Below are 14,828 nucleotides of genomic sequence, written 5' to 3'. Positions count from 1 at the left end.
TATTTTCTTAAATCATAAGTTTCTATTATCTATAGTTTTAAAGAAGAAAGTCGGTGTGATTTCCCACCGACCCCCTTCACTTTGGACATTTGCCCTTTAAACCTTTTTTATTTTTATACTTTCTTAACTTTTGAAAGTCATAATTTTAATCCCTAGAATACTACTTTATGTTACAAGTATTTTCACCCCTAAACTACTGTTATATTTTATAATTTTTACAATAACTTTTGAAATTTGTATTTTTAACCCCTGCATTATTACTCCATTTTGTGTAATTGGTTCATTCGTTCCTTTACTAAAAAAAAAAACTATTTTTATGTGCGTAATTTTGTAGACGTGTCAGCATAAATTCGAGTTGGTATAATACGTTTTGAAATAAACATTTTTTGGAAAGTCCATTTTGTGTGTTTGCCCCTGTTGTTCCTTTACTTAAGAAAAACTATTTTTTACTTGCGTATTTTTATATACGTGTCGTTATAAATTTGAGTTGGTATACGTTTCGAAGTACTTTTTTTAGAAAGCAAGTCAGATAAAATATAATATGTTTTCGTGCTTATTTTGTGTATGTTTCCTGTTGTTCTATGTTTCGCAATAAATTTAGTTCCGAATCGAGTGGGATGAAATATAATACGTTCCATTCAACTGTATAAGTTATAGTTACTATGCGTTTCAACCACGCCACAACGTGCTATAAGTAAAATTTCAATCCTTGATGTGATTATGTCTTTTGATTACACGTGTCAGTTTTCCGTTTATACGTGTTTAATGCTTTTTGGTACATTTCCTATGTATAAATCGGTCACATATAGATACGTTATGATTGTACATTAAAAATTTGATTGCTTTAGGTAATCTTGATCCAATATCAGAATGCTATTCAGTTAACTTGGATACGTCAAAACATGCGCTTTCATATGGTTAACGCATCACATAACGTTTGGACTAATCCATTCGAGGTTTAAAATGTACACGTGCCGCAACACGCGCGGGTCTAATTACTAGTTTTATATTAAAATTAGAGTTAATTACTTAGTTAGTCCCTGTGGTTTGCACAAAATAACTTACTTAGGTACTAATAGTATAAAATCACCTTCTAAGGTATTACCTTTTCATTTTATAACGTTTGGAGGTATTAACTTCTAGGGTATTAACATAGTTAGTCCCTGTGGTTTGCACAAAATAACATACTTGGGTACTAATAGTTTAACAAACAATTAACGTTAATACCTCCAAATGTTACAAAATGAAAAGTTAATACTCTAGAAGGTGATTTTAAACTATTATTACCTAAGTATGTTACTTTGTGCAAACCACATGAACTAACTATGTAATTAACTCTTAAATGAGGGTTGTGTGTGCGATTAGGTGTAAGCCCCAGGGACTGAAATTGTACTTTACTCTTTTTGTTTTTCTAAATCAAAGAACCGGATGTAAACGCTAGCGTTGTTAACTTTGATTACATTATTGAGATTAAATACCACTTTTGAGAGGTCTAGGGTTTAATCCCAAGCAAGTAGATTAAGACTGTTTTGGTGTAAATTAAAAGTGAATAACCGTTGTCGTTAAAAAAAACCTCTTTTGAATGCGCATTCATACACATCTAACCTTAAAAACCTATCGTGAACGAAAATGGCCAAGGAAAATGCACAGCGAACGAGTATAGAAAGGAAAACATCATCATCTCCATACTCAGTATATCCCACTAATAGCAAAGCTAAGGTAAGGTTTGAGGAGGGTAAGATGTAGACAACTTTACCTCTACCCCGTAGGAATAGAGATGCTGCTTCTAGTGAGACCCCCGACTCAATGGTAGTTTTGCATCAAACCTTGGACATAAGGCACATAACACTCGCCAATTAAGACAAAGGCCAATTAGTGCATGTACTCCCTTGTCTTTCGGCTATCAACATCACCATATGATGCATGATTAACCATCCCCCTCTTTTAACATTATTTTCACGAAATTGGTAAAATAACGTTAAAATTAGTGCACTTTCACTTTTGCCCCCCGAGCATCCACACGTATATACATAATATCTGCATACCGCAAGCAGCGCGTAAAATATAGCAAGAAAATATGATACAAAAATCTAGAACGAGTATAGCAAGGAAATATGATACAAAAATCTAACGAGAGAAAATCAAACCGAGAACATATATTCTTAGAAATCATAGTTTTTCTATGGTTGTAAAACAAGGTCTCGAATGCCGAGTACTCTCTACAAGGTAGGCTATCGAGGCGTGAGTACTCTTTGTTTAGGTCAATTACTCCCCGAGTACTCTTCGCCTATGCTAAGTATTTCCCGAGTACTTTCAAATCTGACTAGGGATCGTCTAACGACTTTTGAGACCGTGATTTTTTTTATTATACTCAGTCTGTACAATTTAAAAATAATTTATGTAACTGTTATTTTAAAAATTATATTAGGTTTTAAAAAGTTTGTATTATAGTCGGTGGGTTAAAATATTATGTTTGGAAAACGAAAAATATTTGAAGTAAAAACTTTAAAAAAATCGATTTTACATTTAGAGAAAAATAATGTAAAAGCATAGTTCCAAAAAAATTTAAAAAAAATCTGAAAACATTAACGTTCAAAACCGAATTATGACAAACATGATAATTGATATGAAAATAAGATATTCAAACGATTAAAAGATGCTTGAAGGCCAAATCCTTCATACGAAGGTCTTGAGATATTCATTCATACCTTAGAAAGATAATCAGACAATGTTGACTTGTCAAACTCCAAAAGCAACGTGTTATGAATAAACTTAAAACAAACCACTAGGCCACAACTTTATAAAATGATAAACTCTACATCAAGCAAATCTAAACTAAAAAATAGTGCTTGTTCATTAAATATGTTATTTTTTCGTATAAAGCCAGCTGGTTGTTGGGTTTCAAAAATACATCAAACACACACATAAGTATCCAACAATCATATGTCGTTTTTGCTATTGGTTCAAGTTGTATTTTCTAGACGCTCACTCTTCATCAACAGTATATACTGCTTTAGATGTCGTATCTAGCAAGCAAATGAATTCTCTTAAGAGACTTGCAATATTTTTATTTGATTGGTTTTTCACCAAATTCTCGCTTTTCTAACAAAATATATGAGTTCTCATTTAAACCTCATCCGTTTGGTTGTAAGGCTCTTATACCTAAAAATATATGTAGAAACATCGTCTGTAACATAATATAAACACCTTTAAATTAAATTACAATAAAGAAGGTAACAAACGGATGGTGACGCAGTTTGTAACCAAACAGATGGCGGCGCAGTTTGTTGCTCGTCTACCTGCTATCCTTATGTAATTTGCCCTGATGATTGAATTGAAATAAAAATGCTAATTTATTATCAAAATAAAAAAAAAATAAATTTATTTTACCATTGTTATTAAAATTCCACATAAAAATAAATTATACGTTTAAATTAACATGTATTCTTAAATGAAAAAAAAAATTACACATATATAATTTTAGTTTATCATTTATCATTTACAAATGAGTAGATTACAACCGGTGTCCTTTACTGCTTTACTTTTGTATCAAATTACATTCGGTGTCCTTTAACTAAAGAAATTATAGGCTATGTCCTTTATGTTACCAGTTTTTAGCTTGTTATGTCCTTTAACTCTAACCTAGCTGCCATCCTTATGTAATTTGCCCTGATGATTGGAATGAAATAAAAATGCTAATTCCACATAAAAATAAATTATACGTTTAAATTAACATGTATTCTTAAATGAAAAAAAAAATTACACATATATAATTTTAATTTATCATTTACAAATGAGTAGATTACAACCGGTATCCTTTACATTTGTATCAAATTACATTCGGTGTCCTTTAACTAAAGAAATTATAGGCTATATCCTTTATGTTACCAGTTTTTAGCATGTTATGTCCTTTAACTCTAACCTAGTTAATTTTCTTGGTGAAGTCTTACAATATGAGCCGACCATTCTAATGGTTAGTTCTTTAAATTGGTTTGATAAGAAAACAAAGTTTAATTCCAAAATAGTGCTCCATTTTCATCAAAAAAAAAAAAAACAACTATTAAGACTACTAATTATTTAAATATTTTACTTTGATTATAATTCCAATTCCAAACCATGCATTATATTTTTGTTTGGATTAACTGAAAAAAAGGAACGATTGACTGAAAAATGGAGAGGACAAAAGAGATTTATTTATTTATTTCATTTTTTAATATAAAATTGAGATGAAAAGACAATGTTGCCCTCATGGGAGAGACACATAGTAAGACTTAACCAAAAAAACTTAACTAGGTTAGGCCTAAAGGACATAACGTGTTAAATACTAATAACATAAAAGACAGAGCCTGTAATTTCTTTAGTTAAAGGACACTGGTTGTAATTTGATGCAAACGTAAAGGACACCGGTTGTAATTTAAAAGAAGAGAGTAAATTTTTTATTTAATGTTACTAATAAATGTTAGTACATAAAAATTGATTGTCATTTGTTTTGGCGAGTTTTCACGGATCACAAAAAAAAAGGACTTATCGTTTTAACCTCATCCGTAACCATATATTTAATCTAAATAAAATAAGGAATTATTAGTTATATTAAACGAATTCGAAAACTTACTTAGCTGAATACAGAGAAAAATAAAAGTCATAACATCTTAAGGATTTTTTAAAGTGATTTAGAAAAAAAAAAACATTGGGTGTTTATTAAATATGCTATTTTTCTTTCGTACAAGATCCAACATGATATTAAGTTCCAAAAGTACAAGCAGCCAATGCATGGAAACGTACAAGCCACCAATGCCTGAAAACGTGCCAGGCACCCCGACGTACCACAAAACACGCCATGCAAATAGCAATAACTATAATTCCCATCTTCTCATTTCCATCTCACATTCACCAAATCAAATGGCCATTGCCCGAATTAGGAGTCGCCTCACATCGGCACCTGCACAACCTCCATCTCCAATGCCCAACCCGCGCATCTCCAATCCCTCATTCAACAATATTCACGTTGACAAGTTGAAGAACATCCCCGAATTCGATGTGCCTGACGACATGACCCGACCGCAGATTGCAGAAGTTGATTACCGTTTGATTAAATCCAAGGACAAGAAGGCGATCCAGCATATGCTGGATTCCGCGGTTAAGTATGGGGTGTTTAGGATTGTTGGACATGGGATATCGCCCGAGGAGCTACAGGTGGCGTTTACCGAGGCCGAGTTTTGTTTTGGATTGTTGGCGGAGAGGTGGAGCCGAGATGGTGATAGGGAGGAGCTGGCGTGGTCGCGATCCGCTATGGCCGCCGCTGAAAGGAGACGGGAGGTTAAGAGTAATGAGCAGTATCTGATGTTCAGGTTTGTTCTTTTCGTTCTCGGCAGGAAAGTTTTTTGTTTTTGTTTCATCAATAGATTTATAAATCTAGGAAAAAGTGAATTTGTTATAATTTTATAACAAAATGAGAAAATACTACATTATAAGTTTATAACAAAAAAAAAAAAACATTTAATTTGTTATTTATATGTATTGTTTGATCATCGATATATGCTTTCATGTTTTGTCGAAACTTTATACGCCAATCGAACATCTTCGTATTGCAAAACATACCTTGGTCTGCAGCCTGCCTGCAAACATAATGTAATCTGCAAACAATATGACATTCTGATGTTCATCTGCAGACAAAAAATGGATAGCCTTGCGAATAAGCTCGAAGTGATCGCTAAAGATGTGACCAAGATTATAGGAAGCAATGGAGGTAAGCAACCTCGAAAGAAAATAAAGGAAAACGAAACAAGAATGACCATATTCAAGCATAGTAACTCGTCTCTTCAACCTCACACCCCACGATCATCTCAAACTCCGCGTGCTTTGGACGGGTCTAAACGGGATTCAGCCGCATTTGCTGTCGGCCTTCATATCCCAACTGAATTTGGTGAATTTCGTCTCTTATCTGACGAAGGACCATTCACATTCCGCACCAACCCTAATTCCATTGTCTTCACCATTGGAGAACAAATTGAGGTAATTCGTAACCAACCAATATAAATATATACATATATAGAAGTTTTTGGCTATGATTAGTGGTAGGGGTCGATAGAGATTTGGTGTTTTACAATCTTACAACTAACAAGTTTTGAGTGAAGGAATGGAGCTATGGAGAGTTCAGATCGGCATTTGGGGAGATAAACATAGAGCCAGATATCAAAGAAGACGACGACAAAGGAGCATACTCTGTTGAACTAAAGTGCTCACCTTCAAATCTAAATGATGCAGTTGACAAACATGAGGGTATCTCGATATACGATCAGATCATCTTCATAGTCATAGTTGTCATAGTTTACAATCTCTTCTCCTATCTACTTTCTTCTTGATTTCCATGCTAAGTTTTTTTTTTTTCGGGTGTGGGTCAGCTTTTGCGTACAACTTGTTCAACCCTCACCTTATGGTATCTACTTTTTATGTCTTAAAACCAAACAAGCTAGGATACTTGCATGAACACAAGTGTAATAGATTGTTTCTTGAAGTCTTTCATGTAATTTGGATTTATATTTGTTTTTTGTTAGATGTTGGTTCACCATGTAATAACAAATGTCAGTGAGTATATTGTTTCTACTTCTTCTTCGTCCTAGTCTTTTAAAAGGGTAAATGCACGGTACCCCTGACCGCGGGAGGGATCCCCTCCCCAGTTTGCTACCCGACCAAGCGCCCTGGCGGTGAATTCCCCAGTCTGCTCAGGGTAAGAATCGAACTTACGACCTCCCCCTTGCAGGTTTTAAGATGGGTGTCGGTGGCCACTGGGCTGACACCCAGTGGTTCGTATAAAGTTTCAACATTAACTGGTTGACGTAGAAGATACGATTCATAATAGAATAGATCTCAACCTTCCAAGTCGTATGAAATGCGGGTGATAGGAGAGAGTTAAACAAGGTATAAATGATGTGAAGAACCAACTAATTCAAATTTTCTACATCAATGCTTCAAGTGAGATGACACGGATGACTACATACACACAGGTTTGGTTTGGTGTCAACCAGAAGTAGACTATAAGTACCATGGCAAGTATCGTATTTTTATATTTATTTTCTCTATTAAAAACAAAAAAAATATATAAATCAAGTTAAACGAGTGATTAAAAATGGAAGGTTGCCTTAGTTATTATAAGAAAGTATTTTTGAAAAAAATGCAACACGCACCTAACGTTAATGCACCAAAGTTGCTCTTTCCTTTTACAAGTGTTACACGCTGAAGAAGCATTTGCAGCTACCGCGACGAGGATATCGATCAAGTCACATAAGTTTTCTCCTCACCAGTCCTTTGAAAAAGTCAAAGCTGTACAAACAAAATCAGTATCTTCAGTACTAGTGAGGCGACATAAACAGCAAAAAAAACAAGAAAAATGACTCGATAGCAAGTTCCATATAAGGGAGTAGTGGTGTTATTGTAATGTTAAAAAAAAACAATCCTAATGAACCAAAAGTCCAAAACTCTTCAGGCTTTTGAGTACCTGTGGCACGATGGACGGGTCAGGGTAACAAGTAAAGATGGGTCATATAATGGGTTGGATTGAAATAAGAAACACTGGGTTGACTTGACCCGTAACACTTTTTCATACATAAATTTAAAAAAAGGAAAATATTATAGATAATTAATGTGTTAACCTACATATTTATCCTACAAAAGGTTTCAATTTATGTCATCCATTATTTCTGATCATTTTTGTTTGCTAATAAACACGTTAACATAAAAAAACCAATAACTCTATGCCTAATCTTTGGTAGTCTTCATTGTATTGAAGGGTCAACATGGAACAATGGTTATAATTATGTGAAGTTAAAAAGTACATTTCGACACTCAAAAACTCACGATTTAAATAAAAACAAGTCAAATGTGTGCCGTTTCCTAGGATGAGAGAGTAGCATATATTATTTTATGAAATATATTACCTATTGCCATCCGGATGAAGCTCGCACATCTCACCATTATCAGCAATGGCTAATAAATATCCAGAAGATGTTAACCCCTGAACAGTAACTACATTTTCTACCCGTAAATCTTGATCTTGGACTGTAATCCTCTGCCCACTGCACAGATCAAGACCAATGATGAAACCAGATAAATCATAAATCTATAACGTGGTCAGGTTTCATGACTTGTCAAGTTGCGGTTCAAACTTGTAAACTAGCAACGATACGTTTAAAAAAGCATGAACGTAAATCTTAAATCTTAGTGTTTCTGCATCTTAAAGTGGACTTAGCCAAATTATGTGGATGTAAATGCTTACTCATTTCCAATAATAGATTGCATAACGTAAATACCAGATGAGGTACAAACAATTATTATGGTTATATATGTACAACAGTACCTATGAAGCCATGTCTTGTAATATAGCTCCTCAAGGGGTTTGAAGCCTGCATTTTTAAGAGAAACCATGAGTACACTATCTACTTTATGCAGAAAGTAAAAAAAATTGCAAATTACTTCTCACCTTGGTTAATTAAAACATGGAAGAGATGCTCGAATTTATTAAAGAAAGCTGAAGTAATGTCTTCTCTGCGTAGGTGGTAATCGCAAGTCAACTTCTGCAGGGCCGCATTCAAGGATGTTGTTGGCTTATCATTGTCAACATTCAAGCCTACTCCTGCAATTGAAAAAAAAAATAATGCAGATAAAAAATGTAATTAAAACCCGAATGCGTAATTTCAAAATTCTAATACATATTAAAAGCTACAGATCCATTAGTTCGAGTGAGAAGTATACCAGCACTAACGTTAAACTTCTTAGCTTTATATGTTGATGTACACAAAATTCCTCCCACTTTGAGGCCATTCAAATAAAGATCATTTGGCCACTTTATTCTAACATCCAGAGGTGGGATACCCTGAAATTGATAATACAAAAACAAAGATTAATAATTTAATAATAAATCCAAATCAATATTATACAAGAAACAGGGAGACAACAAGCTAACATTTTTAAGAGCGAGATCCTTTATTGCTTCTGTCACAGCAAGACACACAACGTACTGCACATGGGGCACCACACGACCATCTTCCATTTGTATTGTAAATGAAAAGAGAAGACCACCCTTTGGAGATTCCCATATGTTTTGAGAACGTCCTGTAATATTGAACCCGTGCTATAAGTCTATATATTTCATATAGCAATCTACGCATGGCCGAAACATATTCTAATACTACTTAATATTAACAACGCATAAATGGTTCATAGATCATATACCTCTTCCTTTGAATTGAACATCTGCTATGCACACACTGCCTATTGGAATCTCACAAAAGTTGCTGCATAAACCCTAATACATTTAGTGATTAAACCATGATACAAACAATATGAATCTTAAAAGCTGCTAGTGCTTACAGAGAGACAACATCCTGAGTCGAAGGTAATCTCGGAGACCAAAGAAGAACTCTTCCGAAGCATGTAGTCGTAAGGGAAGCCATGTATGTGTCGAAATTAAACTCATCTTTCTCGGATTGCCATCCCTTCTCAGATTGCAAAAATGTCAATAGTTTTGCGTCGTCTGCAAGTTTAAGTGATGCATTTTCCTTCATAGACTTTATCAGTTCCCTCTCGCTTGCTGATTTTCCACTTAGTACTAGCACACAAGGTGATTGGGAATCCATTCTTGCTATAACAATCACATCACGTTTAGCATATATCATAAACATAATATCTATATCTAACAATAGTGAAATGAAGTATATTACCAATAGAATCCATATCTAACCGTCGTGAATTGAAGTATATGACCGACCGATAAAATCTACATCTAACAGTGGTGAATTGAAGTATATGACAGATAAAATCTACATCTAACAGTGGTGAATTGAAGCATATGACCAATAAAATCCACATCTTAGAGTGGTGAATTGAAGTATATGACCAATAAAATCTACATCTAACAGTGGTGAAATGAAGGTTATAATCAATAAAATCTATATCTACCAGTGCTGGTGAACTGAAGCATATAATCAATTCATTGTTGTCAATAGCGAGCGTAGCGATTGCTATAGCGCACTACGTAGCGTATAGGTCTAGGCTCGCTATTAGGGTTGTAGCGATAATAGCGACAATTTTTTTAAATACAGACAGCAATTGAATATAGCTGGATTTTAGGTTTTTGCTAAATATACAAGTAAAATAGCATATATACCAAAGTATTTTGATATAATATACTAGAGGGGGCAATCTTGACCCAAAGCCTTCCAAATGGGTCAGTTTGGGTTGCTTTTAAAATTATATGGGTTGGTTTGGGTAAGATATTTTACCTAAATGGGTCACAATGGGTCACTTAAAATTCTATCTTGTTATTTTCGGGTCAAAGCGGGTCGACAACATTAAAGAAATGGGTTAATGTGGGTTAGTGTCTTAAAGAAACGGGGCAGGTTTCGGGTCAAAGCGAACCATTTCGACGCGAACCGTTTCGACCCGTACCGTTTCAACGCGTACCGTTTACGCGAACCGTTTCAACACGAACCGTTTCGACGCGAACCGTTTCGACCCGTACCGTTTCGACGCGAACCGTTTCGACGCGTGCCGTTTCGACGCGTACCGTTTCGACGCGTACCGTTTCGACCCGAACCGTTTCGACGCGTACCGTTTCGACCCGAACCGTTTCGACGCATACGGTTTACGCGAACCGTTTCAACACGAACCGTTTCAACACGAACCGTTTCGACGCGAACCGTTTCGACCCGTACCGTTTCGACGCGTACCGTTTCGACGCGTACCGTTTCGACGCGTACCGTTTCGACGCGAACCGTTTCGACCCATACCGTTTCGACGCGAACCGTTTCGACGCGTACCGTTTCGACGCGTACCGTTTCGACCCGAACCGTTTCGACGCAAACCGTTTCGACCAGTACCATTTCGACGCGAACCGTATCGTTTTATTAATTAACACTAAGTTTCACATCCCAGCCCAGCTGTTGTTCGATTTCTACCTTCAGCAACAAAACACTACACGACCTGCACGTTTAACTTCAAATTCTGCAACTCAGATTTCTATTTCAATTCAACAAAGCTGATTCACAATCAACTTCTACGAACTAAATCAACAAATTTTATCGATAACAATTCTGAAATCTCTATAATCAACATAAATTTCGACTGATTCGGGTTCCTATACAGATCAGTTCTACAATGATCAAATTTCAATTATGAAAATGATTGGGAATATCTCAGATCTTGAACAATCAAACTAAAAAACACTGATTCTATCAGAAATCAACTGAAATTGATCGGGTTAATCCAAAATTTTCAATCAACACTTTAAACTGCAATCGAAACTTGACCGAAAATCAATCACAAAAACAATTTGTATAACTTCGAAATGATCCGAAACAAACTGTAATCAGAACTAAATCAACAGGATCAGTTTGAAATCAATCAAAAATTCGTCTGAATCAATCCGAAACTCAAATCTTTTAACAGAATTCGAACAGAACTTTTGTGGTAACTATTTGACAAATCACTGAACAATATGATCACTTCAACTGATTTTGTTTTCTGTTAACTGTTATAGTTGTTATCACTTGTGCATCAAATCAAAACAAATCTCATCAAACACCTATCGAATCTGTTCAAAATTATCACAACGTTAACCGTCAATCACCTGTTCAAATCGAAAATCTGAAACGATACGGTTCGTGTCGAAACCCGACAAAATTTCCCCTTGATGTACAGTCACTTTAAAAAAAAACATTTTTAACCAACCCGACCCGACCCGACCCGAAACCCGTTCTGACCCGAACCCGTTCCAACCCGAACCCGTTTTGACCCGAACCCGTTTCGACCCGAACCAAAACAACCCTTTTTTTAATTGACCCGTTTTGACCCGAACCCGTTTCGACCCGAACCCATTTTGACCCATGACCCGACCCGACCCGACCCAACTCGTTTGCCAGGTCTATAATATACATATGATTTTTTAAAAAAAAAAAAATTCTAGTGTATCGCTATTTATAAAATAACCGCCCGCTATTTATCGCTATTCGCTATGTAGCATATATGTACCTTATTGCTATTCGCTGTTGACAACTATTAAATCAATAGAATCTACATCTAACTGTGGTGGTGAACTGAAGTATATGACCGATAAAATCTACATATAACAGTCGTGTGAATTGATGTATATGACAAACAAAACCTACATCTAACAGTAGTGAATTGAAGTACCTGAACCAATAAAATGAAATCTACATCTAACAGTGATGAATTAAACTATATAAATCTACATCTAACAGTTATGAATTGAATTATATGAGCAATTCAATCACCGATTACAAAGTAGACGCATAACATAACCTAAATCAGTTTCCGTTTATGTAAACTTTCATTTAAAACTTCAAAAGAAAAAAAAACAAGTATCAGCATACCTGTTGCAGTAGCGACTGAGAAGGCGAGATTAAAGATCGTCTTCTGAGGAGTTGGAATGAAGGAGGAGGTACGTTGCAGAGACAGAAATGACGTTCGTAAAGGATTAAATAGCATTGGTTGATGAATTGTAGAGGCCTAATTCTTCACTTTTGAAACGACGGTGTTGTTCGTCGTTATTGACCGGAGTGTTGATGAGTCACCGGCGGAGGAACTGATATGTAGACTTGATCTGTTAACGGAATGGTTCTGGAGTATGACTTTTTATGTAATCCAATTTAGGGTGTGTTTGGGTTAGCTTATTTTAGTTCAAAAGGACTTTTGTTAAAAGGACTTATTAACTTATGACTTTTCGAAAAGGAATTTCAAAAAAAGTGTTTGGGTTAGCTTATATGCCAATAAGTTAATAAGTAGTTTTTTAAAAAGTGTTTGGCTTAGCTTATTTATGTAAAATGACCAAAAAGGACATCCCTTTAAAAAGTGTTTGGTTTAGCCATAGTTGTTAAAAGCCATCGCCTCTTGCGACTAGGCCCATTTTTCAGGCGAGGCGAGGCAGTTGCGCTTTAAGTTGAGGAAATTGCGCTTTAACTCTCTAGGTGATGGTTCAGGCACACATTCCGCCAAGACGCCTAGATTCCGGAGAGTTTCCGGCTAAATTCCGACAAGATTCTAGCCAAATTTCTACTTTTAATCAAGGAAAACTAATTTATAACACTAATAAACTAATATTTTGGTACTAATTAGATGATATAAAGTGTTACATAATAGACTTTGTTTATTTTATTTGAATAATAGTATTTTTTTTTCTAATACATAATATATTTTTTAAATTTTTTCATTATGCGCTATTTTTTTCTCAGGCCCTCGCTTTTTTTGCGCTTTGCGCCTAGGCCCCAAGCGAGGCCTGAGTGCCTTGAGTGCGCCTAATGCCTTTAATAACTATGGGTTTAGCTTATATAATTTTTTCTCTCTAGACACCAATCCACCATATACTCACCAACAAGGCATATAAGTTCGTAGAAAGCCTATACAGTCTCATAATGTACGTTTCTAAATTCACCAACCGGTACAATATAATCAGCATGCAGCAGCTATTTGTTTCTAGGTTATAGCAACTATAGGAATCACACATCCTACTTAAATCAAAACTTATTAGTGTCCTTGATATGTCATAAAGTTTTGAACGACTACAACCCGGTGACGAAGCTTGAAAATTTCCACCGGGGGGTCAGAAGTCACCGGACCTAATATTTGGGGGGTCGAAACGTATATACCTAAGAAATTCTATACGACACGTACATACATAACACTACTGAGTGAAAAATTCCCCCGGCCCCTTGAAAGCTGCGCCCCTGCTACATCCTACACTTTGTTTGCATAGATAATCTCTCATCACAATACTAACCTAAGGTGACTTTTCTATCCGATTAACACCATACAAAAACAGATATATTTCAAACTTGACCCAAGAACTCCAAACAACTTCCCAGTTCCCCTAGGTTACATCTTATAAAGTGCATATGCAAATATATAAAAAAAAAAAAAAAAAAAAGCATTTCACCTATGAAAATATGAAATTCAAACTTTCAACAGAAGATATACCACAAGTCTACAGCATATTAAAGTATAGATTACCTACTCGTATAACAGTAGATATACAATTAGGTATATAATACAACGATAAGATATATGATCAGATCATAAACACCAAAAAAAGCATATGAAAGTAACAATCAGGCAGCAAAAGGTTGAAGTAACGAACTAGAAACAGCAACAGCAGCAACAAGGATTGAAATTGTTATAAAAAACATCAACAGCAGCAACGAGCATTATTACCTTTTGCGGATGATGATGATCTTTAGGGTTTTACGGAAGAATGGAGAGTAGAGTGAGCGTTGATTCTGTCTCCGGCGTCAAACCAGTTGTACGCCGTCTTCAGTGTGGCATATCGGCAGAGATTGGGAGTGGGTATATCGGCAACTGGTAGAAATAAGGGGGCATATGTAAGGGGTTAATTGGGGGTGATTAATTGAAGCTGGTATGGTAGATGGCGGAGTAATTGAAGCTGGGGATGAGGATAGACGAAGGCGGCAGATAGGTTTTTGGAGGATTGAAGGCAGTTAGGCAGCAGAAGTGAGGGTTCAATGGGAAATTCATCTATCCGCACACTTTTCTAATTCAACACGCATCATATACAAATTTTTGAAGTTTATTTTTTGGTGTGATGTGTCTAATGCAAGGATCTTCGAATGCGAACCCGAGAAACGAAAGGGATTTCGAGCAGTTGGTCGATGACATGATAGATAAAGATCTTGACACGATCATATCCATTTTCGAGTGTTAGACTAGATAGTCCAAGATAAAATATATTAAAATCATTCAAGCCCACCAGTCTACAATGTGTTATGGTGAGATTTTTCAAGTTTGCACAGTGGGAGAAAAGA

At 35.5% G+C, this 14,828-nt stretch overlaps 2 protein-coding genes across 5 annotated transcripts; one reads left to right on the top strand and one right to left on the bottom strand.

Annotated features, from left to right (window-relative positions):
* Positions 1-3,098: 3,098 nt before the first annotated feature.
* On the bottom strand, positions 3,099-14,564 carry LOC110865661 (biotin--protein ligase 1, chloroplastic). 4 transcript variants are annotated; one of them, XR_004860868.1, is made up of 11 exons: positions 14,221-14,547; positions 12,387-12,598; positions 9,367-9,637; positions 9,229-9,290; positions 8,960-9,108; positions 8,749-8,869; positions 8,477-8,629; positions 8,354-8,399; positions 7,935-8,072; positions 7,185-7,320; positions 3,099-3,322 (listed from the first exon to the last, which is right to left on the bottom strand). XR_004860868.1 is itself a non-coding variant. In XM_022114984.2 (10 exons), exons 2-10 carry the CDS (start codon positions 12,499-12,501, stop codon positions 7,278-7,280), a joined length of 1,098 nt encoding a protein of 365 aa, XP_021970676.1. In that variant the 5' UTR covers positions 12,502-12,616; positions 14,221-14,547; the 3' UTR covers positions 7,040-7,277. The 4 variants fall into 4 exon arrangements, 3 of the variants coding, with proteins under 3 accessions (XP_021970676.1, XP_021970677.1, XP_021970678.1); XM_022114984.2 differs by lacking the exon at positions 3,099-3,322 and having other exon boundaries at positions 7,040-7,320; positions 12,387-12,616; XM_022114985.2 differs by lacking the exon at positions 3,099-3,322 and having other exon boundaries at positions 7,040-7,320.
* Positions 4,816-6,605, top strand: LOC110865660. Its single transcript, XM_022114981.2, has 3 exons — positions 4,816-5,348; positions 5,670-6,012; positions 6,135-6,605. The coding sequence occupies exons 1-3, from the start codon at positions 4,900-4,902 to the stop codon at positions 6,360-6,362; spliced, it is 1,020 nt and encodes a 339-aa protein (XP_021970673.2). The 5' UTR covers positions 4,816-4,899; the 3' UTR covers positions 6,363-6,605.
* Positions 14,565-14,828: the final 264 nt, after the last annotated feature.

The sequence above is a fragment of the Helianthus annuus genome, chromosome 6, assembly GCF_002127325.2.
Source record: "Helianthus annuus cultivar XRQ/B chromosome 6, HanXRQr2.0-SUNRISE, whole genome shotgun sequence".
Taxonomy (NCBI): domain Eukaryota; kingdom Viridiplantae; phylum Streptophyta; class Magnoliopsida; order Asterales; family Asteraceae; genus Helianthus; species Helianthus annuus.
This window is presented reverse-complemented; position numbering and strand designations above follow the sequence as displayed.

Excerpts from the sequence above, each read along its gene's own strand:
- LOC110865660 (XM_022114981.2), top strand. The coding sequence starts at position 4,900 with ATGGCCATTGCCCGAATTAGGAGTCGCCTCACATCGGCACCTGCACAA. Across the intron at positions 5,349-5,669 it reads GAGCAGTATCTGATGTTCAG|ACAAAAAATGGATAGCCTTG; the intron begins GTTTGTTCTTTT and ends GTTCATCTGCAG. Across the intron at positions 6,013-6,134 it reads CCATTGGAGAACAAATTGAG|GAATGGAGCTATGGAGAGTT; the intron begins GTAATTCGTAAC and ends TTTTGAGTGAAG.
- LOC110865661 (XM_022114984.2), bottom strand. The coding sequence starts at position 12,501 with ATGCTATTTAATCCTTTACGAACGTCATTTCTGTCTCTGCAACGTACC. Across the intron at positions 9,109-9,228 it reads TGTTCAATTCAAAGGAAGAG|GACGTTCTCAAAACATATGG; the intron begins GTATATGATCTA and ends TCAATATTACAG. Across the intron at positions 8,400-8,476 it reads CCATGTTTTAATTAACCAAG|GCTTCAAACCCCTTGAGGAG; the intron begins GTGAGAAGTAAT and ends TTAAAAATGCAG.